The 26253-nt window shown below is 37.6% G+C and overlaps 2 protein-coding genes across 2 annotated transcripts; both read left to right on the top strand.

The window, feature by feature from the left end:
* The first annotated feature begins 939 nt into the window (after positions 1-939).
* Positions 940-9765, top strand: ndufa9a (NADH:ubiquinone oxidoreductase subunit A9a). Its single transcript, XM_041795728.1, has 11 exons — positions 940-1092; positions 3479-3652; positions 3952-4049; positions 4175-4266; positions 4361-4502; positions 5012-5114; positions 6867-6937; positions 7476-7552; positions 8830-8925; positions 9300-9366; positions 9489-9765. Exons 1-11 carry the CDS (start codon positions 1038-1040, stop codon positions 9657-9659), a joined length of 1146 nt encoding a protein of 381 aa, XP_041651662.1. The 5' UTR covers positions 940-1037; the 3' UTR covers positions 9660-9765.
* Positions 9766-11349: 1584 nt separating this feature from the next.
* On the top strand, positions 11350-22669 carry LOC121515482 (probable polypeptide N-acetylgalactosaminyltransferase 8). The gene is made up of 11 exons (XM_041796278.1): positions 11350-11460; positions 11927-12176; positions 13531-13697; positions 15953-16136; positions 16878-17075; positions 19024-19138; positions 19233-19418; positions 21640-21777; positions 21954-22049; positions 22131-22298; positions 22535-22669. The coding sequence occupies exons 1-11, from the start codon at positions 11352-11354 to the stop codon at positions 22667-22669; spliced, it is 1746 nt and encodes a 581-aa protein (XP_041652212.1). The 5' UTR covers positions 11350-11351.
* Positions 22670-26253: the final 3584 nt, after the last annotated feature.

Here is a 26253-nt window from a genome sequence, read left to right as displayed (position 1 = left end):
GTTCAATTTTACAGCCTTTTGTTTGACAAATACAACTATTTCATCTTCAATTAGGAAAAAGAATAAAAAAGAAATTAAACTCTGATTTTTTCCCCTCTTTTGCAAATACATTTAGAACTAAACTGTTTTTTTGCAGTCAGGGGCCAGCTGCGGTTCAGTGGCAGAGTCAATCCCCTCGCAACGAGAAGGTCAGGGGTTTGATCCCCAGCCCCTGTAGTCACAGTTCAGTGAGTCCTTAGGTAAGACACTTAAACTGACCAAACACCAAATTGATCCTGCCTGTCTCAGAGGTGTTTGAATGGGGTGAATATGTTAGCAGCCATCGCCTTCTATGCACTGGTCATAGGATTGATTCCCAGTCTCAATGCTGTTTGGTGCATGTCTTCCCCGACTCTTTATCCCTGTGTTTCCTGTCTCTTTCCAGCTGTCTTGTCAGACCAGAGAAGAAAGGTCCCTCAAAAACAATCTTTTAAAAATATGACTTTTGGTTTAAAAAGAGCTTTGAGTAATTGATTGACTAGAAAATGCAAATCCATTATTTTTGCTCCTTATAATCAAATGCACAAGAGGAGTTTTCAAACAAGTGAGCTAAGATCCAACATTAAATCCATTTTGAAAATTCTTCAGCTGCACAGTGCTGCCATCCTCTGCTGTGTGCAGGAACAGCATGCAAGGGCAGTGGCTTTAGTTTAGGGCAATTAGGGTCATTTAGGCACTAAATAGCAAAGCATTATGGTGAAAAGGAACGGTTAAAAGACTGAAACTCACCTGATCATTTGGAGTTTGGAGATTTGGGGTTTGAAGCAGATATATGTTACTTAATAATTCAATACGTCACAAGAAGTTGTTTGTACTTTTTTTAAAAAATGAAAAACGAACTTGGGAGTCTTTAATTTGAATTTGGTCTTCTTTATATGTTTGCAGAAACTTTTAAAATATTTGATTTTGCTGTGAGCAGTGAGTATGCGCTAAACGACCGCAGACGATGAACTGCCGTCCCAGTATTTTGGCCCACATGCCCTGCCGTAGTTGTAAAGATGGCGGCCGCGGCGCTGGTTAGCCGTCCTGCGAGTGCCCTTCCGAGGATTTCAAGTAAGTAATGTCACAACAGAAGACTTCTCATAGTGACATAGATATAAGCGTGTAAACTCTTGGTATGGTTATGAACCAAACATATGTGTTATTTATATCCACCCTCGTATTTTGACCACATTCTCTGCACAGTGACCTTGCTAACAGGCTCGGCTAACTAGAAGCTGCTAACAAGGGCTTTAGCGAGCTTACAGCTCAAATAAACATCCACGAATTCTTTTAAAACTGTGCCTTGACCATGAAACCTTTAAAAATGAGTTTAGAGTTATATGTGTAGTTATTAATGATGGATAATGGGTTATAGAAGCTAAGCTCAGCTTTAACTGTCAGCTTGTTTCCTTGACGTGACGTTTCCGACAACACTGACTAAAACCACGGACAAGTTGGAAGAAGACATGAATAAATAAAACCATTGAATGTTGTTGAGATGCATTAGAGCAGTATTACGTCCGTCATTGTCTGATTTTTTTTTTAAAACGTCGTAAATAACAATGTAGAGAATATGTTCTTGTTTCTATTGAACTGGCTCAATTTCTGCAACGTATTATGAGGCAAACTTTTTTTAAAACTATTATAATTCAGTATATGAGTACTTCCACAGTTTCAGTTTCCTTTGAAGATAAGAATTATTTGTAAAAAGGCATCCTTTTCTTTATCTGTTTTTGTGTGAATTATACTTGGTAAACTGTTCTTTCCATGAGAAAGCAAACATGCAGCCATTTTTCATTTATCTGACTGGTGAAAGTGCTGAAGTTGTCACTATGATTGACAGGATCCTGGTAATTTAGGCTTTGATATGCTTCATGTAAACATTAAACAATATAAATATCTGCTGCAATGCAAAGGCCACAAAAGCAAACGTCCTTGGCACCAAATTTTTGGTAATTTTGTGCTTTTAATTACTGAAACAGGCAAACGTCTGCCTGCTCTAAATGTTGGAGTATGTGGTATGACGGCAATTCATTTTTACAAATCAGGCAATGTGTCAGAATTTTCTTGGAATCTTTAATAGATTTATGCCTCTGTAAATCAGAGGCATAACTCTCCCATGAAGTAAATACAGTTGTTAAAAGCTTTGGTACTTGTAAAATTTTACCAGTCATTGACATTGATTTTTTTTCTCTTTTAAAACAAGATATCAGTATTGAAAAAGTACTGAAATATTAAACACTTTGACTAACTTACTTTTTCATATTTAAGGTCTTGTACACTTATTTACTGAATGCTGCTATTTAAAATCACAGGATACAAATGTAATTCAGAAAGAAGTCTACAGTTTGTGTGAAGCATGCCTATTTTGAGTGACAAAATGTTATTAAATAGGATATAAGTGCCACAAAATGTAAGTGTAAGGTATAAATGAGAGATACTGATCAATACCACAAGTTTTAAATGAGACTGTTTCCATTATTTTCATTCAAATTATAGTACAAAGAGTAACTGCCGTTAAAAAGCCATCCTATTATAACAGACAATATAGGAGAGGGATTAACCAATACAAATGAAACACTGCAACTTTTTCTAACATTTGGTACAAACCCTTAAAAGTCAAAGCTGTTAAAATTATTTGAAATTTTTTTACTAGAATAAAATTATTGTTATAAATTGTGATGCCATGATAACACTGGTGTGCTATGTTCAACCATGCCTTGTGGCATCATTTTAGAATGCCAGTTTATTCACTACTGTCTTAGTAAAATAGCATCTGCAGTCATGCTGTTTGAACAACATTACACTGAGCACACTGATCTTCCAGCATCTATCCGCATAATGCAATGGTAATTTTTTTTTAATAAAACCATTACTAAAAATATTTTGTTGTCTCCCTTTTTCAATGAAAAGGACTGGACTATGACTAGCTGATTGAAATCATAGGTAAGATTTAAGTAAGTTTAGTTTATGTCAAGGAGACTAAAAAGAGACTAAAATGTTCTTTTGTTTTTGGAGGACACTCATAATCCATGATATTTCTCCACTGTGGGTAAATCTGTCAAAACACGACATATCTGTGGCTCTTCTGCCTCTAAGCAACGATCCCAGGTTTTGCAGCATACATAGAACACACACGTATGAACTGTGTGTTCTATGTTCTGTGTGAACTAGCAAAGACAATAAATGTTTGGACTTAAGTTTTGACTAAACTGTAAGGGCATTTTTGAGGACTAAAACTGGTCTAAAATGTTAATTAGTTTTCATCAACTAAACCTATAAAGGCAAACCTTGAATAAAAATAAAGTTTCAGAAAAAATGTTAATTAATGAAAGGGGTTATTTATTTCTTTTTAAGTTAAAGCAAGATGCTCTAACAAATTATCGTGTTGAAAATAAGCACTGCAATTCTCACTTGCTGCTGATTAAACTGTACTTCTTTCCTTTCTTCTCAACAGGTAGCTGCTGCCCTGCTGTTCTGTCAGCTGCCTCGGCCTCCACAGTCCAGCAGAGGAAGCTGCACCATGCAGTCATCCCCAAAGGGAAAGGAGGACGCTCCTCCTCTAGTGGAATAGCAGCAACTGTGTTTGGTGCCACAGGTTTTCTGGGTCGATATGTAGTCAACAGGCTGGGTGAGTTAAAGATACAGCCTATACATGCACACAAATTTTTAATTCTATAAATGTTTTCTTAGAAGAACACAATATAACAATGGGAAGCTATTTTAAACAGTTTTCCATTTCATATAGGGTGGTAGTGGTAGCACTAAAACATGCAGTTTAATGCACTTTTAATGTTGCAATACAGCAATATTATACAGTTGCCATAAGGTGCAAAAGAAGCATACCGTTGTATAAATTTCAGATCATACTACCCACCTCTACTTGTGATGAAAGATTTGATTTTATGTTAATTTGCTGATGATTTCCAGGTCGCATTGGCTCTCAGATCATCATCCCTCACCGCAGTGATCAGTATGACATCATGTACCTGAGGCCCATGGGTGATCTTGGGCAAATCCTATTCATGGTAAGATCTAGAAAGACACACAAGCGTCTTAATGAGATGTTGCAGCTCTCATGGATGATAGAATCATTATTCTACAAGCCTTCACTCAAGTGCAAGTTTTCTGTGTCTGTTCCCTCTTGCTGCAGGAGTGGGATGCCAGGGACAAAGACTCCATCAAACGGGCGCTGGAGCACTCCAACGTTGTCATCAATCTTGTGGGTAGAGAGTGGGAGACAAGGTAAACCTGAAGTCTGAGCAGTCTTCAAGTATTCAGTGAGTACCCGTCAGCTTTAGAAAAAGTAAACATGCATTTTTTCCCTCTTTCTTTGTAGGAACTATCACTTTGAGGATGTCTTTGTGACCATTCCTCAGCAGATTGCCAAGGCAGCCAGAGAGGCTGGCATCACAAAGTTCATCCACATGTCTCACCTCAACGCTGATATCCGCAGCCCATCCAAATACCTGAGGAACAAGGTAAGACGGTTTTTCCGCACAGTTCATATCTCCTACTCAGACAAACAAGGTATCTTTGAAGTTTCTCATTAAGTATTAGCATTACATTTTTCTCAAACAGGCCTTGTTTTTCAGCTGCTGTTCTTCAGTTGGTCATTGTGCACACTGCATGGCATCAGTCCTCAGAAGTAATTGTCTATTGGACAGCAGCCTTAAACTCTTAGTTTAAGGCAACACTCAGTTGTCAATAAAACAAAAGTGCTACATGAAAGTAAAATATAGTAATAATATCCTTGCTTTGCAGTGTGTCAGTGTTTTACTCATGCAACTTTTATCTGTAATGTTAAAAAGTGTAACGTTGGACTGACATTTGAATCCTCATAACCAGAGAGCTGCCATTTTTGCTTCAAGGATCTCTGCAGATATTGATGGATATTTTCATCCCGGCACTGTTGTGTTTCTTAAAGGGTAAAGAAGTTTAATCTTTATGAATTCAGCCATTGGTTGTGTTTTTTGCTTCCTTACTGTAGTTTGTGGGTGAGTCAGCTGTGAGGGATGAGTTTCCTGAAGCCATCATCATGAAGCCCTCGGAGGTCTTTGGGAGGGAAGACAGATTCTTCAACTATTACGCAAGTAAGACAACAAGACAGTCAGATCAGACTCATTTGACCTGTTTATGTTTTGCATTATTAATACTAAGAAGCCAGTGGCACATCTTTAACAGTTTTCCTCCCTCCTTTTGTCTTAAACTTGCTATCAAGGAAACAGCGATGTACTTTTTAGCAACTAAACCTCATGGGGAACTGGTTGATTAGAGATGACAGTTAAGGGAGGGAGTCACAATTGAGTCTTGATGTGTTATTTGTGAACAAGTTGGTTTCAAGAGCTGTCTTTGACGTGAACCAAGGGAGCCACTTTGTTATTGTTTGATAGGTAAGGAAAAAGCCAGAATGGTACAATTTGAGCTGAAAGACTGGCTTTTATGACTGAGCTGAGCTTAAATATCCAGATCTCTGAAAAGAGACACAATCCTCATTTCTACAAGCTGGGCAGGGTGGATAAAAACAAAGCCATGCTCATCGTTTAATGGCAAACTGCTGCAGATCAGATGGTCTAATGGGATTGTCTTTAATGTGTGTTTATGCAGTGTGAGCAATGGCATATCTAACATCCTTCAGTATGCATTAACTTGCATCCACACCTCCTTTTAAATATTATCACTTGGAATCTGAATGCCAAAAATAGACACAGATCTGTCTTAATAAAATGTAATAGACTATTACTGAATATTGTCATACATGTAGGTCTCTACTGACAGTGTGTCATAATGTCATAAAATTCATAATGTTGGTTTGCTATTTGTCAGATCAGAGCTGGAAAGTGCTTTGTCACAGCTACACAGGGATGTGATTTTTTTGATTGATTCATAATTTCCCACCCTGAAATGATTTCACATAGACCATGCTTCCGATGTGTGTTATGTTTAGTTTAATCAATAATTTAAAATGACAATGATGAGACAAGTTGGTAGTTAGTTTTTGGTCTGCTGTGTGTATACCTAATGGCAAGTGCAATGGTAAATCATCAGATATTTAGGCTGCAAGGGATGTTGTGCAGATAAAGTATGGTCTGACTCTGATCAGTGCTTTTTTTTCTTTGTGTCTTTATTACAAAGGCTGTACCCAGCTTTGATGTCAGCACCTCACGTAATATTTAGCCATTATATGTAATTTTCAAAGTTTCATGACATCATTAACCTTGCAAAGCAGATGGATTTGCCCATTTCCGTGTTTCTTACTGATGAATCTATCTTTCAAAACTCCCATCTGAACCGTTTTGGCCCAGTAACAAAGTGACAGGACCAATCAGGGATGAGGGGCAGTGCTTTTGGGAGCGGCGGAGTCCTGACATAAGCAAGGAGCAACAAGAGGCCGGTGCCATTATGGCAGAAGACATTAGCCTGGATGCTGCTAAAGCACCAGTTTTATCAGAACTTGATGACATTTCCTCATTTAAAGAAGAACAAAGAACAGCATTTTTCATCAAAATGACATAAGAAGACACAAAAATAGATCAAATGTTTCTTAATTTGTGCTTAAAAAGCCTAAATTGTTACATAAGAATATATCAGAATGCAGGAAAAAAATGTATTGAATACTTTTTATCAACCAGAAAGACCTGCACTTTACTTGTATGCACAATATTTATGCAGTTGCAAAATATTTCACATTCATTATCTTTCTGTGTGGTTCAGAGGGATTCTTTTTCATTGTCTTTTGTCAATCACTTGCTTGATAAGCAAACTTGGCCTTGGTATTTACTGTTTAGTGTCTCCTTAGTGAGTTCCTTTGCTTATGTTTATATCATAACTTTAACTTTTTTCAGACATGCGCTGGTTTGGGAATGCTATTCCACTCATGGGCTTGGGGAAGGAGACTGTAAAGCAGCCTGTTTATGTAAGTTTTTTTTGTTTTCTGTGAGGAAGTAACTACACTTAAATCTGTCCATGTTCAAAATGGTTAACTTCAAATACTGACTGCCTGTTTTTAAATTAAACCTTTTAACAAACACACTTTTTTTAATAGGCGATTTCCTTTATCCCCTCCTTTACTTTTTTTTTTTTTTTTTTGATGTCCTCTTTTTACAGTTGCATTATTTTAAACATTTTTATTCTTGGTTGTGCAGCACTTTGGTCAACTTCTGTTGTTTTTGATTGTGTTTTTTTGCAAAGATTTATATTGGGTTAAAGTGGAAGAAATAATTTAAGGTAATTTAATTTAGTTTTGGATTTGCAAATTAAAAAAATGATTGGGGAAAATCTTTATCTGTTAACTTTTACAAGTTTAGTGTTAAGTGTTCCTGTGTAGGTCTAACAGCTGGAACTTGAGCAGTGACTGTGTTGATCTTTGAATTAAACTTTGCTTCTCAATGTTTACCCCAGAAAAAAGGACACAGCTATAACACAACTCTTAAACTGGCTCTTTACTCTCACAGGTGGTGGATGTGGCCAAGGCCATTATCAATGCCATCAGAGATCCTGATGCCAATGGAAAGACATACGCATTAGTTGGGTAAGTGGTTACAGATCTATAAACGTGGCTGTTTCTAGCAGCAGCACCACTGTCTCTGTTTGAAGATGCTATAATAGGATAAAATATCTCCTGTAAATGGTGTAGACCTTAACCAATCAAAACAAGGCTTACAGGCTCTCAATATCCAATTATAATGTAACCTATGGCAATGTACAGTCCAAGAATGCTTTAATTCTTCTCTCTCAGGGTAAATCAGTGATGAGAAAGGATTTGAAGTTTGTTAAACAAACACAGACGCCAGGTGAAAGGAAAGAGAATGTGTGCCACTGTCTGCATAGGCTGAGGGAAAAGAAAGAAAACTTCATTTAATCTGCCATCCTTACATGGGAAGTGTGTGAAAAACACTGCAACTATAAATCCCATCCAGTGGCCCTGTAATAAATGCTAAGTCTTCTCAGCTATTTTGCAGAGGTGCTGCTCTGCTTGCTGTCAGGTGCTGATTCTGAGCTAATAGATGTACAGTGCTGTGAAAAAGTATTTGCCCCCTTTCTGATTTCTTTTGCATATTTATCACACTTAAATGCTTCAGATCATCAAACCAATTTTAACATCTTATAAACACAACCCAAGTAAATACAAAATGCAGTTAATAAATGATGATTTTATTAATTAAGGGGAAAAAATCCAAACCTATCTGGCCCTATGGGAAAAAGTAATTGCCCCCCGCCCACCCCCATCCCTTGTTAAATCAGGAGTTAACTGTGATTAACCACTTTATTTGTCTGTTGTCACAAACACTGACACAAACAGACTGGACTGAAGACAGACCATGGGCGAAGTCCGATTTCATGCAAACTTTTTCAGTTTTCATTTCCATCATTTGTTCTGAACATTACAGTGTACTCAGAATAAAGATGAGGGTGTGAGTTACAGAACTTTTCCTAAACAGGCTGAAAAGATACACAGAAATATTAATAAAACAAGAAGAGTACATTTAAAGGGGGAGCATTAAATAGAGTTGATTCAGGCTATGACCCTCAGTGGAACCAAAAAAGTCTTCAAGTTACATAAAAGTCTCAGGTTAATGGGCATTTTGTATGAAACAGTGATCAAGATGAAATTAATAAAACATTAATTGGATTTATTTGTTAGTGTTAAAGTTTTTTGGGGGTAATAGAGGGAGTCCTGTTCATAAACATGTAAATATTAGACAAGGATGTGATTGAAAGCTGGATGATTCATAAAACTGCAGTGATTTAAATGATGAAGACTCACCTCTGTTAATACTCGGGTTTTCTTTTTCTCTTGCCCTCCAGTCCCAACCGTTACCTCCTTCACGACCTGGTCGAGTACATCTATGCTGTGGCACACAGATCTTTTGTGCCCTACCCACTACCCCGCCCACTCTATCAGTAAGTGCCTTTATTTTATTTATTTATTTTTTTTTATTTTTTTATTTTTTTGACAGATCCTTAGGCTACAAGTAAGCAGTGTAGGGTAGCATTACTTTTAAAATTAAGTGGTATAAATCAGGCAAATATTTTCCTTAAAGCTCAGTTTTGCTCTGTTTTTTTGGTCAATAATTGTAATAACCTTTAGATTATTATTTTTTTTATTATTTGAAAATGTAATAGAGATTGAAAAGGTTTCTTCTCCTAAAATAAGATATAAAAGACAGGAGATTAACTCTTGATCTGCAGTGACACAAGAGGGGAAAAACTGGTCCTGAACAATAGTTAACCAAAATGCAGAAAAGTTTTCAAAGTAAAATATTGTTTTCTTTCAGCATGGCTGCTCAGTTTTTTGCATTGAACCCGTTTGAGCCCTGGACATCTCCTGACAAAATTGAACGGGTAAAAAAAAGTCAATGTTTTAATACAGTTATTAAAGAAATGTAAAAGTCTAAGACTCGTCATCAAACTGTTTTACTTGAGTTGAAATTAATTATAATTCTTTATCTTGTTTTATTTTCTAGTTTCACCTCACAGACAAGAAGTACCCTGGACTTCCTGGTCTGGAGGACCTCGGCATTACTCCGACCTCTGTAGAACAAAAAGCGATTGAGGTTCTGCGCCGCCACCGCCGTTTCCGATACCTGGAGGCCGACCTTGATGAGACAAAGCCAGCAAAAACGGTCAATTATTAACCCCAAACAACTTCCCATCATCACTTTGAAAACCAGAGGATGTCTGTATGTCTGACTGCTCTCTAACTATATTCTGTAAATAAATAAATAAAAAACTATCCTCTAAGGTTTTTTCTCTAGTTTTTCTTTTTTTTTTTTTTTTTTTTTTTTCAGATGGCTATTTTTACCATTAATCTAGGGCAGTGGTGCTCAGCTGGTGGGCTTAGAAGTGCAATGGGTAGCAAATGTGTGACTGAAAAAGAATATTGCAAAAAGTCAACAATGAACGTATCAATAAGTCATGATGGTGACTTATCTTGTCATAAAGCTAGTTTTCATGTGATAATGTGTTACTTTGTCAGAGTCTCTAGAGGGCAACCAAAATGTAAACGTTATCACAGAAACAAAATTAACATGCGCATGCATGTCCTTCCAGGACTTTTTAAAAATGGGCAAATACGGACAAAAGTCTTAGGACTCTTGACCATTACACAAGCAGGGACTGTGATGACATTGTATTTTAATCTATGTACTTTAATGTGTAAGTGGCCCCTCCACTCTTCTTGGAAGGTTCTCCACAACATTTTTAGGTCTTTCTGTTGGAATTTGTGCCCATTCATTCTGTAGAGCATTAATGAGGTCAGGCACTAATGTGGGACTATAAAGCTTGGCTCGCAGTCTCCCTTCCAGTTCATCCCAAAGGTGCTCAGTGGTGTTGAGGTCAAGGACTCTGTGTGCCAGTCATGTTCTTCCATCCTGAACTCATCGAACCATGTCTTTATAGTCGTTGCTTTTTGTACTGAGGCACAGTCATGTTGAAATAGAAAAGTCTTCCCTGGACTGTTAGCACAAAGTCATGTGTTTTGTTGCTCTGAGTGGCCCGTAAAGATGTGACAGACAGAATGTTCATCCAATCACTCTTAAGTTTTTTTAAAGGCTCTGCCCTTTCCCAAATGCTATCGATGGAAGGTTTTCCAATATAGAATTTTGGATTAAGTACTAAGCAACAGAAATGATGCCGCATGTGTATTGACTAAACAGCAAATCAATTTTTTGGTAGCTGATGAAACCAAACAAGGGAGAAGAGCTGTTAAAGTTGCAATCCACTTATAAAGCCTTCTGGGATTGTTCGCTTTGTACACTACAGTAGTGGCAATGATACGCTGCATTAAAGAGCTGCTTTTGTTCAATTCATAATCATTGATGGCACAGATACTTTTCATGCTACTACCACCGATGACTTATTATTAAAGGTCATAAAGCAATAAAAGCTGCTCCAGTCAAAGGGTGGTTTGCTTTGGAGGCACCGCCAATACAGACGTAAACTTTGAACCTTTCATAATCTAAGATGATAATGCCAAATTGCTCCTTTTCAGTTTAACTTGGCGAGGTGGAGAATCTTACTACTGTAGTACAATTTTAATAGGGTGTATCAGAGGTTCCTTTGTTAGACTCAGAATTGGGCTCTGCTTGGCTTTTGCCTAGCATTAAACAAATGAAAACTGAGTCACTGAAGAAGCATACAGTAGAGGTAGAAAATGTTATCTTCAAGATAAGACGCTCCCTATTGTGCATCTAGAGTTGTAAAGAGTGGAAAGGAAAGCTATTGCCATGAAAATCAGTATGACAGTACAGTGATTCACAATGAAGACATACGTGTTAAAAGCTGGAATAATTGGAACTATTTTAATCTTTATATACATGATTATCTTCATGACTGCGAGCTGGGGATCAGGAAACTCTTCTTCTCCAGAAGGATCCAGTGGTCATGAAGTTATGGAGAGGAAACTGGACAGGATTGAGAACACCCTGAACAAGCTGGGTGAGTATATTCAGGAGCAACTTCAAGAACACTCAAAGGTAGAAAGTTCTGAGTTAGTAATACTTTAAAAATGGAAAAGGAAAGGATTAGAATTTTTGAGCTAATAGATTTTCAGTGACTGAGTCCACAACCATAAAGTCAAATAACGTGACTGTTAAGGTTAAATTCATGTTGTAAGTTAGATTTCTGTCCTTGTTTAACTGCAAAGAGGATAAAAGTGAACATTTAATCACACTTTTGCTCCCACTTTTCATATCTCGCTGTTTTTTTTTTTCATAACAGCTACATTCAATATTTTAGTTTCGGTGAACATCTGAAATAGGCTGATAGAGGACTTTAAGTGACACTTTACTTTAGCATTCCCACAACATCAGAAACAATAAAATTTTTAAAAGACATGTTTTTAAACAAGAAAACCAAAAGAATGACTGACTTTCTAACCTTTTTGTGAATTTTTCCACCAAAGCAAAGCTGATAGAAGAGTCTGACAAAAAGAGCTCCACCAAACAGCTCGCCACAAATGTGGTACAAGAGAAAAAGAAGGTCGTGTTTCCTAAGTTATATCCTGACTCCATCCTGTTCACCAATTGGGGTGATGACCTGACAGAAGAGGAGCAGAAGGAGGCTGAAAATCTGTTTCACCTTTATGGATATAATGCTTTTCTGAGTGATCGTCTGCCACTTGACAGGAAGCTTCCAGAAACAAGAGATAAGAGGTAACTTTCCCATCTACCCTTAAAGAGACTCCCTGGGCCTCTTTAATCTTTTTAATCAAGCACTGAAAAACTGCTCAAGACTCCATAGAGTTCTTGGTATAATAGTGAACCCACACCATAATTTGAAACCAGTCAAAACACAGATATTTTCAATTTTGAGGTTGTTAGGGTGGCTGCCCACAGAAGCAATCCAAAAGATCTTTTGTTAAGAGGAACAGACAAATATTTAGAAACTTTGCATAGTTTTAAAGTCTTATTTATTATTTTTGTAATTCTCTGCCAAACGGTTTTTGATTTTTTAAAAAGAGATTTATTTTCAGTCTTTTTGCATTATTGGAGGACCAGATACAGGATTGAGAGAGCGGAGGATGGTGTGGTGAAAGAGCCACAAGCCAGAGTTTAACCCAGGCTGCTCGTGTACATGTACAGCCTAACCACTAGGCACAAGTATCCTAACCCTAGGGCAAAAATCAAAATCACGATTAATTGAACTTTTTATCTCGATTACGATTAATGAATGATTATTCCACCCCCAACCTCTGACTCGTTTTTTTCTGTAAATATTTGTAGAATCTCAAAACAAACAACTGAAAGTGAACATGCACAGATTAAAAATTTATGGTTATTTATTAAAACATTTGAAATCAAAACACACATCAGCTGAAATGAAAATATTTTTCGTAAAAAGTTGAGTTTTTCCAAGAAAAGGGGAAAAAATTGAAATAATTGCCAAGGCAGGTTTATGTCAGTTAGAGGCTTTAAATGGCGGTTTCGATTATTTTTCAATTAATTGCCCAGCTCTACTTAACCCACCACTTTACTTTAACTGTCTGAATTGTAGACCTTGCAGAAGCATACATTTTTAGGGCTAATGTTTGTCGTAAATGTCACTTGTCTGTCATTTTAGTGCTAAAAAAGAAGGGTGCCCTTCAGTCACCTAAAAAAGCTAAGCTAACTTTATCAAACCTGCTGTAAAAAGCCCAAACAGTTTCCCAAGACTTTGATTTAAAGCTGCATTATAATTGAATTTTTGCTGGTTTTGGCCTCAGTGCAACTTCTAACTGGGAAGAAATAGATATTAGTAATTAAAGGTTGGTTTTTCATGTTGATGCTGTCAGGAAGAGTCTTGAGCAGTGGTTCAAGCCTTGCATCCTAACCCACTAAATTAAGTACTAAGATGTAAACTGTGACACAAAGACTCACAAAGCATTTTAAAGCTGCTATGTATGTATTTTTGAATTTGCATATTTTTTATTTTCCTCTTGTGTAACTTTGTGGACTATTACAGCTTGTTTGTGCTTGTTTGGCACTAAAGATTATCAATCTTGCTTTTATAAATCTCACCTTGTTTTAGATGTCTGATAAAGAAATACCCCAGGAAACTGCCGAGTATCAGTGTGGTGCTGATTTACATAAACGAGGCTCTTTCTATCATAAAGAGAGCAATACGAAGTATCATCGACCGCACACCAAAGCATCTGCTGAAGGAGATCATCCTGGTGGATGACTACAGCACGTACAGTAAGTTTTATGCTGTCCTTTTATTAATGAGTGGTGTTTTTTATGTCAGCTTTTGTGGTGGTTTAGAACAACCCAACTGGCATGAATAATACTGTTAAATGCAATCTGACTTATAGTTCCTATAAAAAAGTATTCAGCTCCTTGGATGTTCAACCATTTAATTGATTTTATAAATCAATCATGGCCAATAGAATTTGGCTTTTTGACAAAAAAAAAATATAATTACAAAAACCCTATAATGTGGAAGTGAAAACAGATTTCTACAAAGTAATGTCAATTAAAAAATGCAATGTAAAATAAGTGACTGCATAAATATTCACCCTCTGTAAAGTGACTGACCAAATTCAACCGAGGTCTAGCCAGCTGGTGTTTAAGGCCTCACCTGAGTGCAGTGAATGTGTCTCTAGTGATTGTAGTATAAAGACACCTGTGTCTGCAATGTCCAGTCACTGGTTAAACAATATTCCTGGCTACCATTACACCATGAAGACAAAAGAACACTCCAGGCAACTCAGAAAAAAAGTTAATGTAAAGTATAAGTCAGGGGATGGATCCATAAAAATCCATTCACTGAACATCCCCTGTAGTTCAGTTAATCCATCATCAAGAAATGGAAGGAATATGGCACATGTGTAAATCTGCCTAGATCAGGCCGTCCTCACAAACTGCGTGACCGTGCAAGAAGGATACCCGTGAGAGAGGTCACCAGGACACCTATGACTACTCTGGAGGAGTTCCAAGCTTCAGCAGCTGAGTTGGGAGAGACTGTGCATACCATGACTGTGGCCCAGGTTCTTCACCACTCAAAGCTTTGTGGGAGAGTGGCAAAGAGAAAGCCACTGTTGAAGAAAACTCAGATTAGATCTGGACTAGACTCCGCCAAAAGGTATGTGGGAGACTCCATGATCAAGTGGAAGAAAGGTCTGATGAGACCGAACTGATACTTTCTGTTCATCAGACAAGTTGCTATGTTTGGTGGACACCAGTGATTTATTTTCCAGCAGGACAATGAGCTGAAGCATACATAGAAAGCTACACAGAAATGGTTTAAAGACAACAAAGTGAATGTTCTGGAGGGGCCGAGACAAAGTACAGAGCTTAATCAAATAGAGAAATTGTGGCTGGACTTGAAAAGGGCTGTTCATGATCCCTGTGCAACTTGACAGAGATTGAGCAGTTTTGCAAAGAAGAATGGAGTAAAATAGCAGAGTCCAGATGTTTGAGCCTGATTGAGACCTATCCACACAGACTCAGAGCTGTGATTGCAGCCAAAGGTGACTCTACTAAATATTGACTTGAAGGGGGTGAATATGTTTTAAGTCACTTATTTTGTCTTACATATTTGTATTTGATTGATGTTACTTTGTAGAAATCTGTTTTCACTTTTTTTTGGGGGGGGGGTGTCATTTTTTTTGTCAAAAAAGCCAAATTATATTTACCCTGATTTATTTGTAAAATCAATAAAACATCCAAGGGGGTGAATACTTTACTCATACTTTACTGCATGAGACCTACCCTAACCTAAGTATATATTTAATAAATATAGAGAGCGGAGGGGCCACAATAAGTAAGCCCTAAAAAATGTCACTCTTCAAGATAAGTGACATGTGAACTACAACGCCACTGTTCTCTGCCAATCAAGTTGGAGCTATGGTATGTTGTAGTTTTGCTCCGAAATGTCAATAAATGTTTTAGAAAGACTACTCCTATGTTATATATATTTTAGTTGAGCTCTTACATGACCTGAAACATTTCCGAAAGTTTTCAAATCTGAGTAATTCTTCATTTTTATATTTGAAACAAGACACGTCTCCTTATGGGTTCTGTCACCAGTTGGATTTCAATCACCCAAGCTTGCCCCTGTAAGCTGGAGTCACAAAGAACGTGTAAAGGTATTAATATAATAAAAGATGATACAGCTGACTTTAGAGAGGACTTTTTCAAACAAGATAAATCATGTTGGCTTTGTAATTCTGCGTTGTACAATGACAATAAAATGATTCTGATTTTAATTGTTCATTGTAACTTTCCTAGTATAAACTCTGTTAATGAAATAAAAACATAAAGTCTGATGTTGGTGGGCCCCAGAGGATTTTCTGGTTTCAACTTGGGCTCCAGCATACTTAAATTAAGGGAAGGCTGCTCTCTCAGATAACTCACTCTGAGCAGGCACTGAGCCTTTGTTGCTTTCTATGAATTGTGTCTAGCCGTGGGAGTCATTTATTCACAGATCTGACTGTGATCTATGTTTTCAGATGACCTTGGAAAACCATTACAAGACTACATTCATCAAATCCATAAAGAGCATCCTGGAATTTTAAAGAAAGTCCGACATCCCCATCAAATGGGTTTGTCCCAGTCCAGGCTCACAGGTTGGGAGCACTCTACAGGGGATGTTGTCGCCATCTTGGATGCCCATATTGAAGTGACAGAGGGATGGTATGTAACACCGTGTCCTAGCAGCATGAAAGCATAGACATGTACACAGATGCCACATTGACTGGCTAACCTTACGTCAGTGTTGTCACCATATTGCCATAGGCAGGCCTGCTATGTAATGCAATATAGGTGGATGAGGAATATGGGAATTTTAGGAATAAAAAGCAAATTGTTTTATACTCACTGATCCAAATTTATTTACATTCTGCATTAAGTTATAGACCTAAATAAAGAGTCACATATACTGGTGATGTTCTAGATGAAGAACAATATATTTATAACCCCCATTTTTCTATGCTATCATCAGCTGCTGTTTAACTGGATAAGGAGTTACAATCAGCCTAATTCACCAAAATTCGAAGATGTTTCTTTAAATGTTTAAATTCTTAAATATAAAAACATGCTAGAATCATGGCATGATCTTGATACCCAATATTTAACAGTTTATATTTTTTGATTATTCAAATTTGACCACAATAAATTGTATGTTTTTACATTATTCAAAATTAACTACAATAATAAAGTGCCTTAAGGCAGTAAAATATTATTTAAAATGATTTTATTGTGTCTCAATCTATCATATTTAAGAAACCAACACTTTATAAACAGTAAGCTCCTCACTTGTTCATTTGTTCCTTGATAATGAAGCACTTTTTTGCCTCAGTTGTAAAATGTTACTTCTTAAGTCTGTTCAGTCTACAGTCAAATGTTCTCTTTGTCCTTTATTGATGTCGCCTCCAGGGCAGAACCTTTGCTAGCCAGAATCAAAGCAGATCGGACAGTTGTGGTGTCTCCCGTGTTTGACAAAGTCCATTTCGATGATCTCCATGTGGAGAGATACATCTCAGCGGCTCATGCCTTTGACTGGGCTCTGTGGTGCATGTATGAGAGCTTTGGAGAAGAGTGGTACAAGAGAGGGGATAATTCTCAGCCTGGCAAGTATGTCAAATATTTTCTCTAGTCCTGAAAAACTGACTTAAGTTATTTGAGAATTAAAAAAACCTTTAACTAACATTTGTTCATGAGGTGTAACTGTCTAATATGTTAAATGTTGCTTCAGTCCTGTTTAAACTGCAAAAATTCAAATCTTAGTAAGTGTATTTGTCCCATTTCTGGTCATATTTATCATATTTACACCTTGTTAACCTCCATTAGTTGACTTATTATTATCATCTTATTTAAGGCCACTCTAGTAAAATGTACTTGCTGCTTTGGCATATACATGTCTCTGACTTTGATAACAGAAGAGGGCAGTGGATGGAGTCAGAAATAGAGATGAGAGAGTGTGGAATGACATGCAGGAGAGGAGCCACAGGCTGAACTTGAATCCAGGCTGCTCGTGTACATGGGATGTGTCCTAACTGCTAAGCCAGTGATCATCAGCTGGCAGCCTGGGGCCCACATCAGGCCCCAGAACATTATTAACTCAAGAAAATGTGAAGAGAGAAAAATATGCTGTGACAATTTGGGTAATGTTTTTGTAACACCCAACAGCTATTAAAACAACTGAGATTAAACCAACCCACCAGTCAGCTGTTACTAGCAAATATAATGCATGTTAAACACATATCTCAATCAATCAAACTTTATTTATATAGCACCTTTCAAGCAAATTCAACTGCAGCTCAAAGTCCTTTACAGGATTGTACAAAAATGATCGACAAAAGATAAAATGGTGAAAAGGTTCAGAGACTAAAGCACACAAAAGTAGCTCACTAAAATAATTTGAAAGATGGATGATTAAAAAGAGACAGATAAAAGACAAAGCAGTAAGGAAAGAATTTATGAAATAAGAAACGTTAAAACTAGCATTAAAAAATAATAACACAATGATAAAATATTTAACATTCCAAATAATTCAAAGCCTATTAAACTGGACATAAAAACATAGATGATCATGACTAGAAAAGCACTCGGAGAGCGCAGAACTCCACCATTAGCCCTATCACCCAATAGTAAAGTACCCTTTAAAAAATTCCTGGATCCAGACGGTGATCCGGATCACTCACGAAATCTAATCATTTCTTCCTTATGCCATTTCTGACATTTCCTGAAAATTTCATCAAAATCCATCCATAACTTTTTGAGTTATGTTGCTTACAAACAAATGAACAAATGAACAAACTAACAAACCCCGCCTATCACAAAACCTCCTTGGCGGAGGTAACTAGAGTTGAATACAGACCTAAAAACCCTAAATTAAGATTTAAAATGTTGAATAAAATAGAATATTGATTGTAATAGTACTTATAGTCATAAGATTATAAAGTACTACATAAAAGCCAGACTGAATAAATGAGTTTTCAGCTTGCATTTAAAAATCTCGATATTCTCCTACCTATGAGTCCATCCTTGATTCAAGTTACCATTTTCTGTGTTGACTTTTGGCTTCAGGCATATTGAGAGCGCCATTTTCCTGCTTTGGTTATTTACTAATCACTACACAGTATATTCCCATCAAACCCAGTGAAGGACAACATGACAGCCCCAGAAATATTCAGCTGAAATATCTCAACTGCCCCCTTGTGGCTGACAGCAGTTTTGGGGCTGATCTTGCTGTAAGAGGCTAATATGTAATATACAAAAATATTAAAATATGTTAACATTTTTAAAACAAAATTATTATAGTTTGAGAGTTCAGCCCTCAAAGTGCCCATCAAAGGAAATGCTGGCCATTGTACAAATACACCTGGTAAGATTTGAGTTTAAGCAGCACTTTGTGGTGTTATTTTAAATAATTAGGTGTCTTTCAATCAAAAGTACCTCAGTCTTACTTTTATAATAGTTTGGGTGTTTCTTGGCATCAGATCATTTTTAGATTTTAACTGCTTCACACAAAAAGGCCATGCTTGAAATAGTTAAAACTCAAACGATTGTATCTTCCCAGGAGTCCCTCTGTCATGGGAATATTTGCTGCTGACAGACGCTTTCTTGGAGAAATTGGTGGGCTAGATGGAGGAATGACAATTTACGGTGGAGAAAATGTTGAACTTGGTATCCGTGTGAGTAGTCAAACAAATTTATTAAACTTGGTGAATATTTTATCCTCAAAGCTGAATATTTATTTCCTCCCTACTTTGTGTCTTGACTGCTCAGGTGTGGCTGTGTGGAGGAAGTGTGGAGGTTGTGCCTTGCTCCAAGGTCGCTCACATTGAGAGGGTTTATAAACCGTACAGGCCTGATCTCATGTCTACCATGAGGAGAAACGCACTAAGGGCTGCAGAAATCTGGATGGATGATTACAAGAAGAACGTGCTCATCGCCTGGAACCTTCCTCTCAAGGTCAGCACAGTTACAGACACAATAAAGTAATGTTTCATTTTTGAAATCTTTTACTTTTAGTTGATAAAAAATACACAGATGACAGATATTATTATATATAGTATGTAAGACATGATGACAATACATGGTGCAGGAAGAGGCAGAAACTAAGAGAGCTGTTGTAAGGCCTCAGTCTAAGTAATGCTGAATATCCCCAAAATAAAGAAACACAATTTACCTACAGAAATAAATACGCACATATAAACATGTTAAGCAATAATAATGACAAATCTAATTAAAAAAAAGAAAAGCAATAATGTGAGTTCTAAACTATTATTACACCAACATGTTCACCAGATCAATAATACTTACAGACCAGAACTGAGTCTAATGTGAGTGCGCCCTCAGGGCCCTAATGGTCTTATGCTTATGAGTATGATATGATTAAAACCTACATTTGTTCTAAAGCTGATCTGATCAAATGATGTTACATCATTTAAACACATCTATAGCTGCTGGAGCACACATACCTGTGTGTGGCCATAGGTTTTTATTGTTTAAATACGGGTCTAAAATAAAAACTCATCTAAGACAGGGTCCTTTGACCTTGGATTTTGCCATAGACAATAAAAAGAATTGTGAACTGTGTGACGTCAGCTGTTTGATTACAATAGGCATACTCAAACAGCTTCTGAAGTTGATCCATGGTGGCTTCCATATTGAAATCGCTGTCTCAGCTGAACTTTGGATCAACCTAACAGCAGACAAGAGCCCGCCCACTGAGCTCTACCTCCTGCCAGCTAAGATAGCTAGACTTCTGGTCAACAGATAGGTAGTGTCTGCCTGTCAAGCTATCCATCGGTCAAATGAGATATGCCAATCAGTGCCCAGTGAGGTTTCTCCTAAATATAGTCAAAATCACTCCCTGTACATTGTTAGGGCATGTAGACATTAGATAGCTAATGAGACATGTTTTGTTTTTTGAACCACAGTTAATTTCTAGATTTAAAAACAGCTTTTTAACATGTGGTGTATACGTGACATCTGGTGTTCCTGCAGCCAGCCTCAAGTGGACACTCGCTGTATTGAAATTTTTGGCACTTTTGCATTGGCTTCATTTTTCAGGACTGGAGGTTGCCGCTTGGTTTTTGCTCTGATATGCATTGCCAGCTGTGAGGCCTTTTATAGAGAGGGGCGTGCCTTTCCAAATCATGTCAGATCAATTTCATTTACCACGGGTGGACTCCAATAAGGGTGTAGGAACATTTTCCTCAGAAAAGACTGAGAGAAGTGGAAAGCACCCAAACAGTAACCTGACAGGCCAGATGTATTTGTTGCACACATCCATCTGGAAAACCTCTCATAGACAGCGTTTGGAAAAGGGCAGAGCCTTTGAAAAAAAACTTGGAGGGCGATTGGATGAACGTTCTGTCTGTCACATCTTTACAATCAGAGCAACAAAACACCTGACGATGTAGTCCCAAACCGAAGTGCACAGGGAGAGTAGCTATAACCCCATAGAGAGCTGCATAACACGAAACATGGCAACTTTAGACATGTCAGTGCCAGCTTTTGTCGTTTTTGAAAAAAAGAAAAAACTTAATGCTGTTCTTAGTTCGTCTTTTAACGAAGAAATGCATCCACACCAATGTCTCCTGCAATAACTGCACCGGCCTCTTCTCGCTGCTTGCATACGTCACGACCCTGCTGCGCCCGAAAGTACTGCCCTTCGTTGCTGATTGGTCCTGTCACTTTCTAACTGGGCCCAAACTGTTCATATGGGAGTTTTGCAAGATGGATTTGCCAGTGAGAAACACAGAAACGGGCAAATCCATCTGCTTTGCAAGATAACCCAAATGGAATTTTAAGTACTTTTTGTAAAGGGTCTGTCTGAACACTCATATTAATGTGATATTTCAGTCTTTTATTTTACTTTCTTTTTTCTTTTTTCATTTTGTCATGATGGGGTACTGCGTATAGATTTATGAGAATAAAAAGGTTTTTTCTCGACAGCAGTGTCAGACTGTGACATAAGAAAAACAAGAAAAGTGAAGCAGATCTGAATATTTTCCGAATGCACTGTACCTGTGATGGATGGACAACCCTAAAACAAAATAGCCTCCAGCCTGGACTACCAAACATGAATGGGATCATGACAACTTAACATATGAGCCAGGATATTTTCAACTTATTCACTCAATGTTCACTGTTTATCCTTTTTTTTTTTAACCTTATGACACAGAATCATGGAATTGACATTGGTGACGTGTCAGAGAGGAATAAGCTCAGAGAAAAGATGAACTGTAAACCCTTCCAGTGGTACCGGGACAATGTTTATCCAGCTCTGGAAGAATGGAATAACATCTTGGGGTATGGTGTGGTAAGGGCCATTTTCAGTTGTTATTCAAATCTTTATTTCGTTGTGTTTAAAGTACAGCAGGAGAGCTTGAATTTTTTGCACTGGGAAAATCAGAAATCACATTTCTGATTTTGAAAAGCACTGCCTTTTTTCCTAAACATCAATGAATGACTCTGTTATGATTTTTCTGTATGCAGCTGCAGAACAGCCTCCTTAAGAAGTACTGCGTGGACCAGGGAGTTGTTCCAGGAAACATCCCGATTCTGTATGAGTGCTCCTCCTTGCAGCCTCAGGTAACCCAGAGATGATCTGAATAACTGATCCTTTAATTACAGTAACCATATAAGCAAACTGTGAATCTTCATTTTGAACAGCTTTGCTACTACAACACAGAGAGTGAAATCATCATTGGTGGACTGAAATCTCACAAATACAACCATAACCGTTGCCTGGTTGATCCCGGCTCAGGCAGCACTCCCACTCTGCAGGACTGTCAGGTGGCCAAACAGAACAATCTTCATATGCAGTGGGACTTTAAACAGGTATCATGTCATTTGGTGACTATTTATTTGTTTTTTGTTTTTTTGTTGTTGTTTTTTTTAACTCTGCATGCAAAGCAAGCTTTTTCAATGATCTAGCGCAGCAACTTTTCAGACAGAAGGTGCCAAAGTGGACTTACACATAAGCTTGAATGTGACTGTGTTAGAAGCACTAATGGCACTAAACTATTAATACTGCTATCTTAAAGCCTTTTTCTCTCTCTATGAAACTTTTGCAGGGTGGAGTCATCAGAAACAAAGCAACAAATCGATGTCTCGAAGTGGCCCAGGGAGTAAACCTTTATTATACACTCATTATTCAACAATGCAGCGGACAGAGCTGGACGATCCAGCATATCGTCACAAGTTTTTAGTTCTATGTATTTTGGCAAAGGGTCTGAACACTGATGTTAATGGATGAATTTAATGGATTTACAAAGGATAATCAAAACTTTTTAAATAAACTGATGAACTGAATCACCATGCCTCTGGCAAATGGAGTGACACCTGTGAGCTAATTTGAGCAGGAAACTGAAGCTGCACTGAGTTCACACCAAAGACTGAAAAAAATATGGGATGAATCATATTTGAGAGGCCAACATTGACCGTCTCCATGCTTCCACATCTACCTTGGGGCTTAGTGGATGAAACGGGCCCATGCTGCACAGATACAACCTTTTTTATAAGAGACAGGAGACATTTAGAATTGCTTTTGCAGCTCTACATGCTGACTGCAACTTGTGGTCATCTATAAGGTAAGTTGTAACAGCTGCATCATCTCTGATGGCCATCCTCACAAACCATTCATATGAGACACCATATATCTCAGAACCACAATACAAGTGAAAACTTTAGAAATAACATCAAATTAAACTTTGCTTTAGGGGTAACCTATAGGATACCAAAAGTTAAAAGTTAAAAACTGACCTGCAAAACCTGATTACATTAAGGTTTCATAAAGCCACGTAAACAGTCTGCTTACAGGAACAAAAGTTTTTCCTCCATTAAAACACTCTAATGCAGCCAGCATAGCTTATGTAGCTCTGTTAGCTGCGTAAGCTATGTAGCTTGGCTAAGTTAGTCTTAGCTATGTAAGCTCAAGTTGCTCCAGCTAACTTATCCATAGATAATTAAGCATTGTAGCTAATGTAGCTAATGTAGCTAAAGCTGAGCTCACAAAGCTTCATTAACTTAAGCTAAAGCTCCCATTAATTAAGCTAACTTTGTTACATTGGCTTATGCAGTAACGTTAGTTATGTAACTACTGTAGCTATATTAGCTTTAGCTAAGGCTAACAAGCCACTGCTTGTTTAACTACTTCTAAAACGGGTCTATACATAACTCATTCCTGAAGTAGACCTCTGACCTTTATTCTGTTTAATTTATGAAATGTTTTCTGTAATGTTTACAGTGTGGTTGTTTCATGAAAATAACTGCCAAAGTTTTCTTATGAATGAAGTGGAATTAAAGAAAAATATCTGAAACTGGAAATATGTTGGAATTTACATGACTTGTGAGAGTGGCCATCAGAGATGAACAGTATGCAGCCTGTATGGAGCTAAATCCATGCCAAAAGTTTTATTAGGAAAAGAATGTAACCGAAAAAAAATTTAAACTTAAAGTTTATGGTTCAATCCTGAATTTAAAGAATTCAAAACACTAAACTGAAACTAAAAATAAGCGTAAGCTTAGTTTTTTATTCTATATTTTCACTTCAGCTCTGTAAGTATTTCAAATTTTAAAAATTTTTAAATACATTTTTACATGTGAGATGGTATTTTTTTTCAGTCACCGCTAATAGCATTCATCTAGTTTATGCTAACCTTATGCTTACTTACTGCAATGATACATAAAAATGTATTCCTGAGTGTCCCTACTTTTAAAGTTACCCAGCATTATGATATTTACGATACTTTCCTCTGTACCTCTTCTGAAAATAGCGTTTCTTACGCGCAGGTAAGAAATGCCCCGACGAGAATCTGTGATGCTGCGCTACTTTCACAGTCCAATACGGAAGTGGAAAAATTATTTAAGTGTGTGATGCATGTGCATGCTTACATATGATCAGGGGTTTGACATTAACCTTTTTCCACACCATCCATTGTGGTTAATGGCTACTAGCTGCTTCGTGTTTCCACTAGCCACAATTCTGCTGTGTTATATATCATATGCACCTCTGGTTACCTCCGCCAAGGAGGTTATGGTTAGTTTGTGTTCTTTGGTTAGTTTGTTTGTTAATTTTTAGCAACATAACTCAAAAAGTTATGGATGGATTGTGATGAAATTTTCAGGAAATGTCAGAAATGGCATAGGGAAGAACTTAGATTTTGGGACTGATCTGGATCACAGTCTGGATCCAGGAATTCTTTAAAGGATTCTGTACTATTGGGAGATAGGGCTAATGGTGGAGCTCTGCGCTGTTACCACTTTAGACCAGGAGATGGCAGACATGAGTAACTTCAATCCCAGCAGCATTTTGGGTGTGTTGCTGTTCAAAGCTTTGGAGTTTATAGAGTTTGAAAGACGCACGCCCGGTCGAGGAGACGAGTCAGAGCGTAACAGAGAGAAAGACAGTGAATTGTAGCGCCAATACTCACAATGCTGGGAGGAATAGAGAAATAGTCACCCTCTGCCATGACCTCCAGTTGTCCGGTGAGACCATGTGAGACTGTCAGTGCATCTGTTGGCACCAGCAGGCAATGCTTTCGCCATGACAGTCCACCCGTGGCGAAGCCAATGCTTTGCCTCACCGTGTTTCCACGCCACCGGGGAGGGAGTAATTGGCAAATGCTGTGATGGGGGGCACATGGGGACGGATCCAGGAATTTTTTAAAGGATTCTTCACTATTGGGAGATAGGGCTAATGGCGGAGGTCTGCGCTCTCTGAGTGCTTTTCTAGTTTAAGATGAAACACATGCTCTCTTTCTTTCCCTCATCAACAAGATGAGTTTAAGCTCTCCTCTAGGTAAAGCACTTCTCTGTGTACACATGAAATGCTACGGAGATGTGTCATACTTCATTGACAGAGACAGACACTGAGACGCTGGAGATTAAATGTTTTTGCAGTTGACAAATATATCTCTTTAGTGGTAGTAAGTTTAGACTATAAACACTAACTGTTAATGAACTTTTTATCCTGAAATAAAACGAACCCTCAAGGGACATTACTGATTCTCCCTCAGACAGATCTTCAATTGAGAAAGTTGAAAATCATCCCCCCAGTTCTCCGTCATCATTTATGGTGTAAATGTCTTTATATGGGTAAAATTAGGCTGAATTTTACTTTATTCTGCTGAAATCTCCTGGACTCCTAACTAACTAAATGATCAGTTATAGCCTCTTTTATGTTGACGTAGCGCACACCTCCGGTTCACACGGGCAACACAGAGATGCACACAGCTGGAGCGCAGACAGAAACAGTGCTGACACTGATCCTCCATGGTCAGAGGAGCTTTAAGGCAAGAGGAAAAAGTTTGCAGGTATTCTGCAACTTTTGCCCTCAACAGATGGAAGCCTGAAGTCTGCTCTACCAGCATGTTAGCGTGTGTTTCAGTGTAGGTATGTCACATACAAAGAAGTGAGCTGAATTGAATGCCATCTGCACCCAATTAGAACCAGTGTGCACTGTTCCTACATTCATGGATTAAAAATGTAGGGAAAGTGGATCAATCACATCCTAAAAATACATAAGAAATATATCTTTTACTTTTTTGTAACACTTAAAGGGTGGACTCATCATACATTTAAAATGTGTACTCATCATAGATTAATTTAAGGTCTATGCAAATCTTACAGCAAAGAGCATTATCTGAAGTGTCTTGAGATCATAATTTTTTTATGCAGCCATTGGGTCTTGATTAACAAAACAGGTTTCATTAGGTGACATTAATAAATAAATAAAAACAAGAAAATTATACTACTGATAATTACAATGATTAATTCTGAAACAATGTTTTTT

This window comes from Cheilinus undulatus, linkage group 9 (genome assembly GCF_018320785.1).
Source record: "Cheilinus undulatus linkage group 9, ASM1832078v1, whole genome shotgun sequence".
NCBI classification, from domain to species: Eukaryota; Metazoa; Chordata; class Actinopteri; order Labriformes; family Labridae; genus Cheilinus; species Cheilinus undulatus.
Note: the sequence above shows the minus strand (reverse complement) of the source record. Positions and strands in the feature narration are given on the sequence as shown.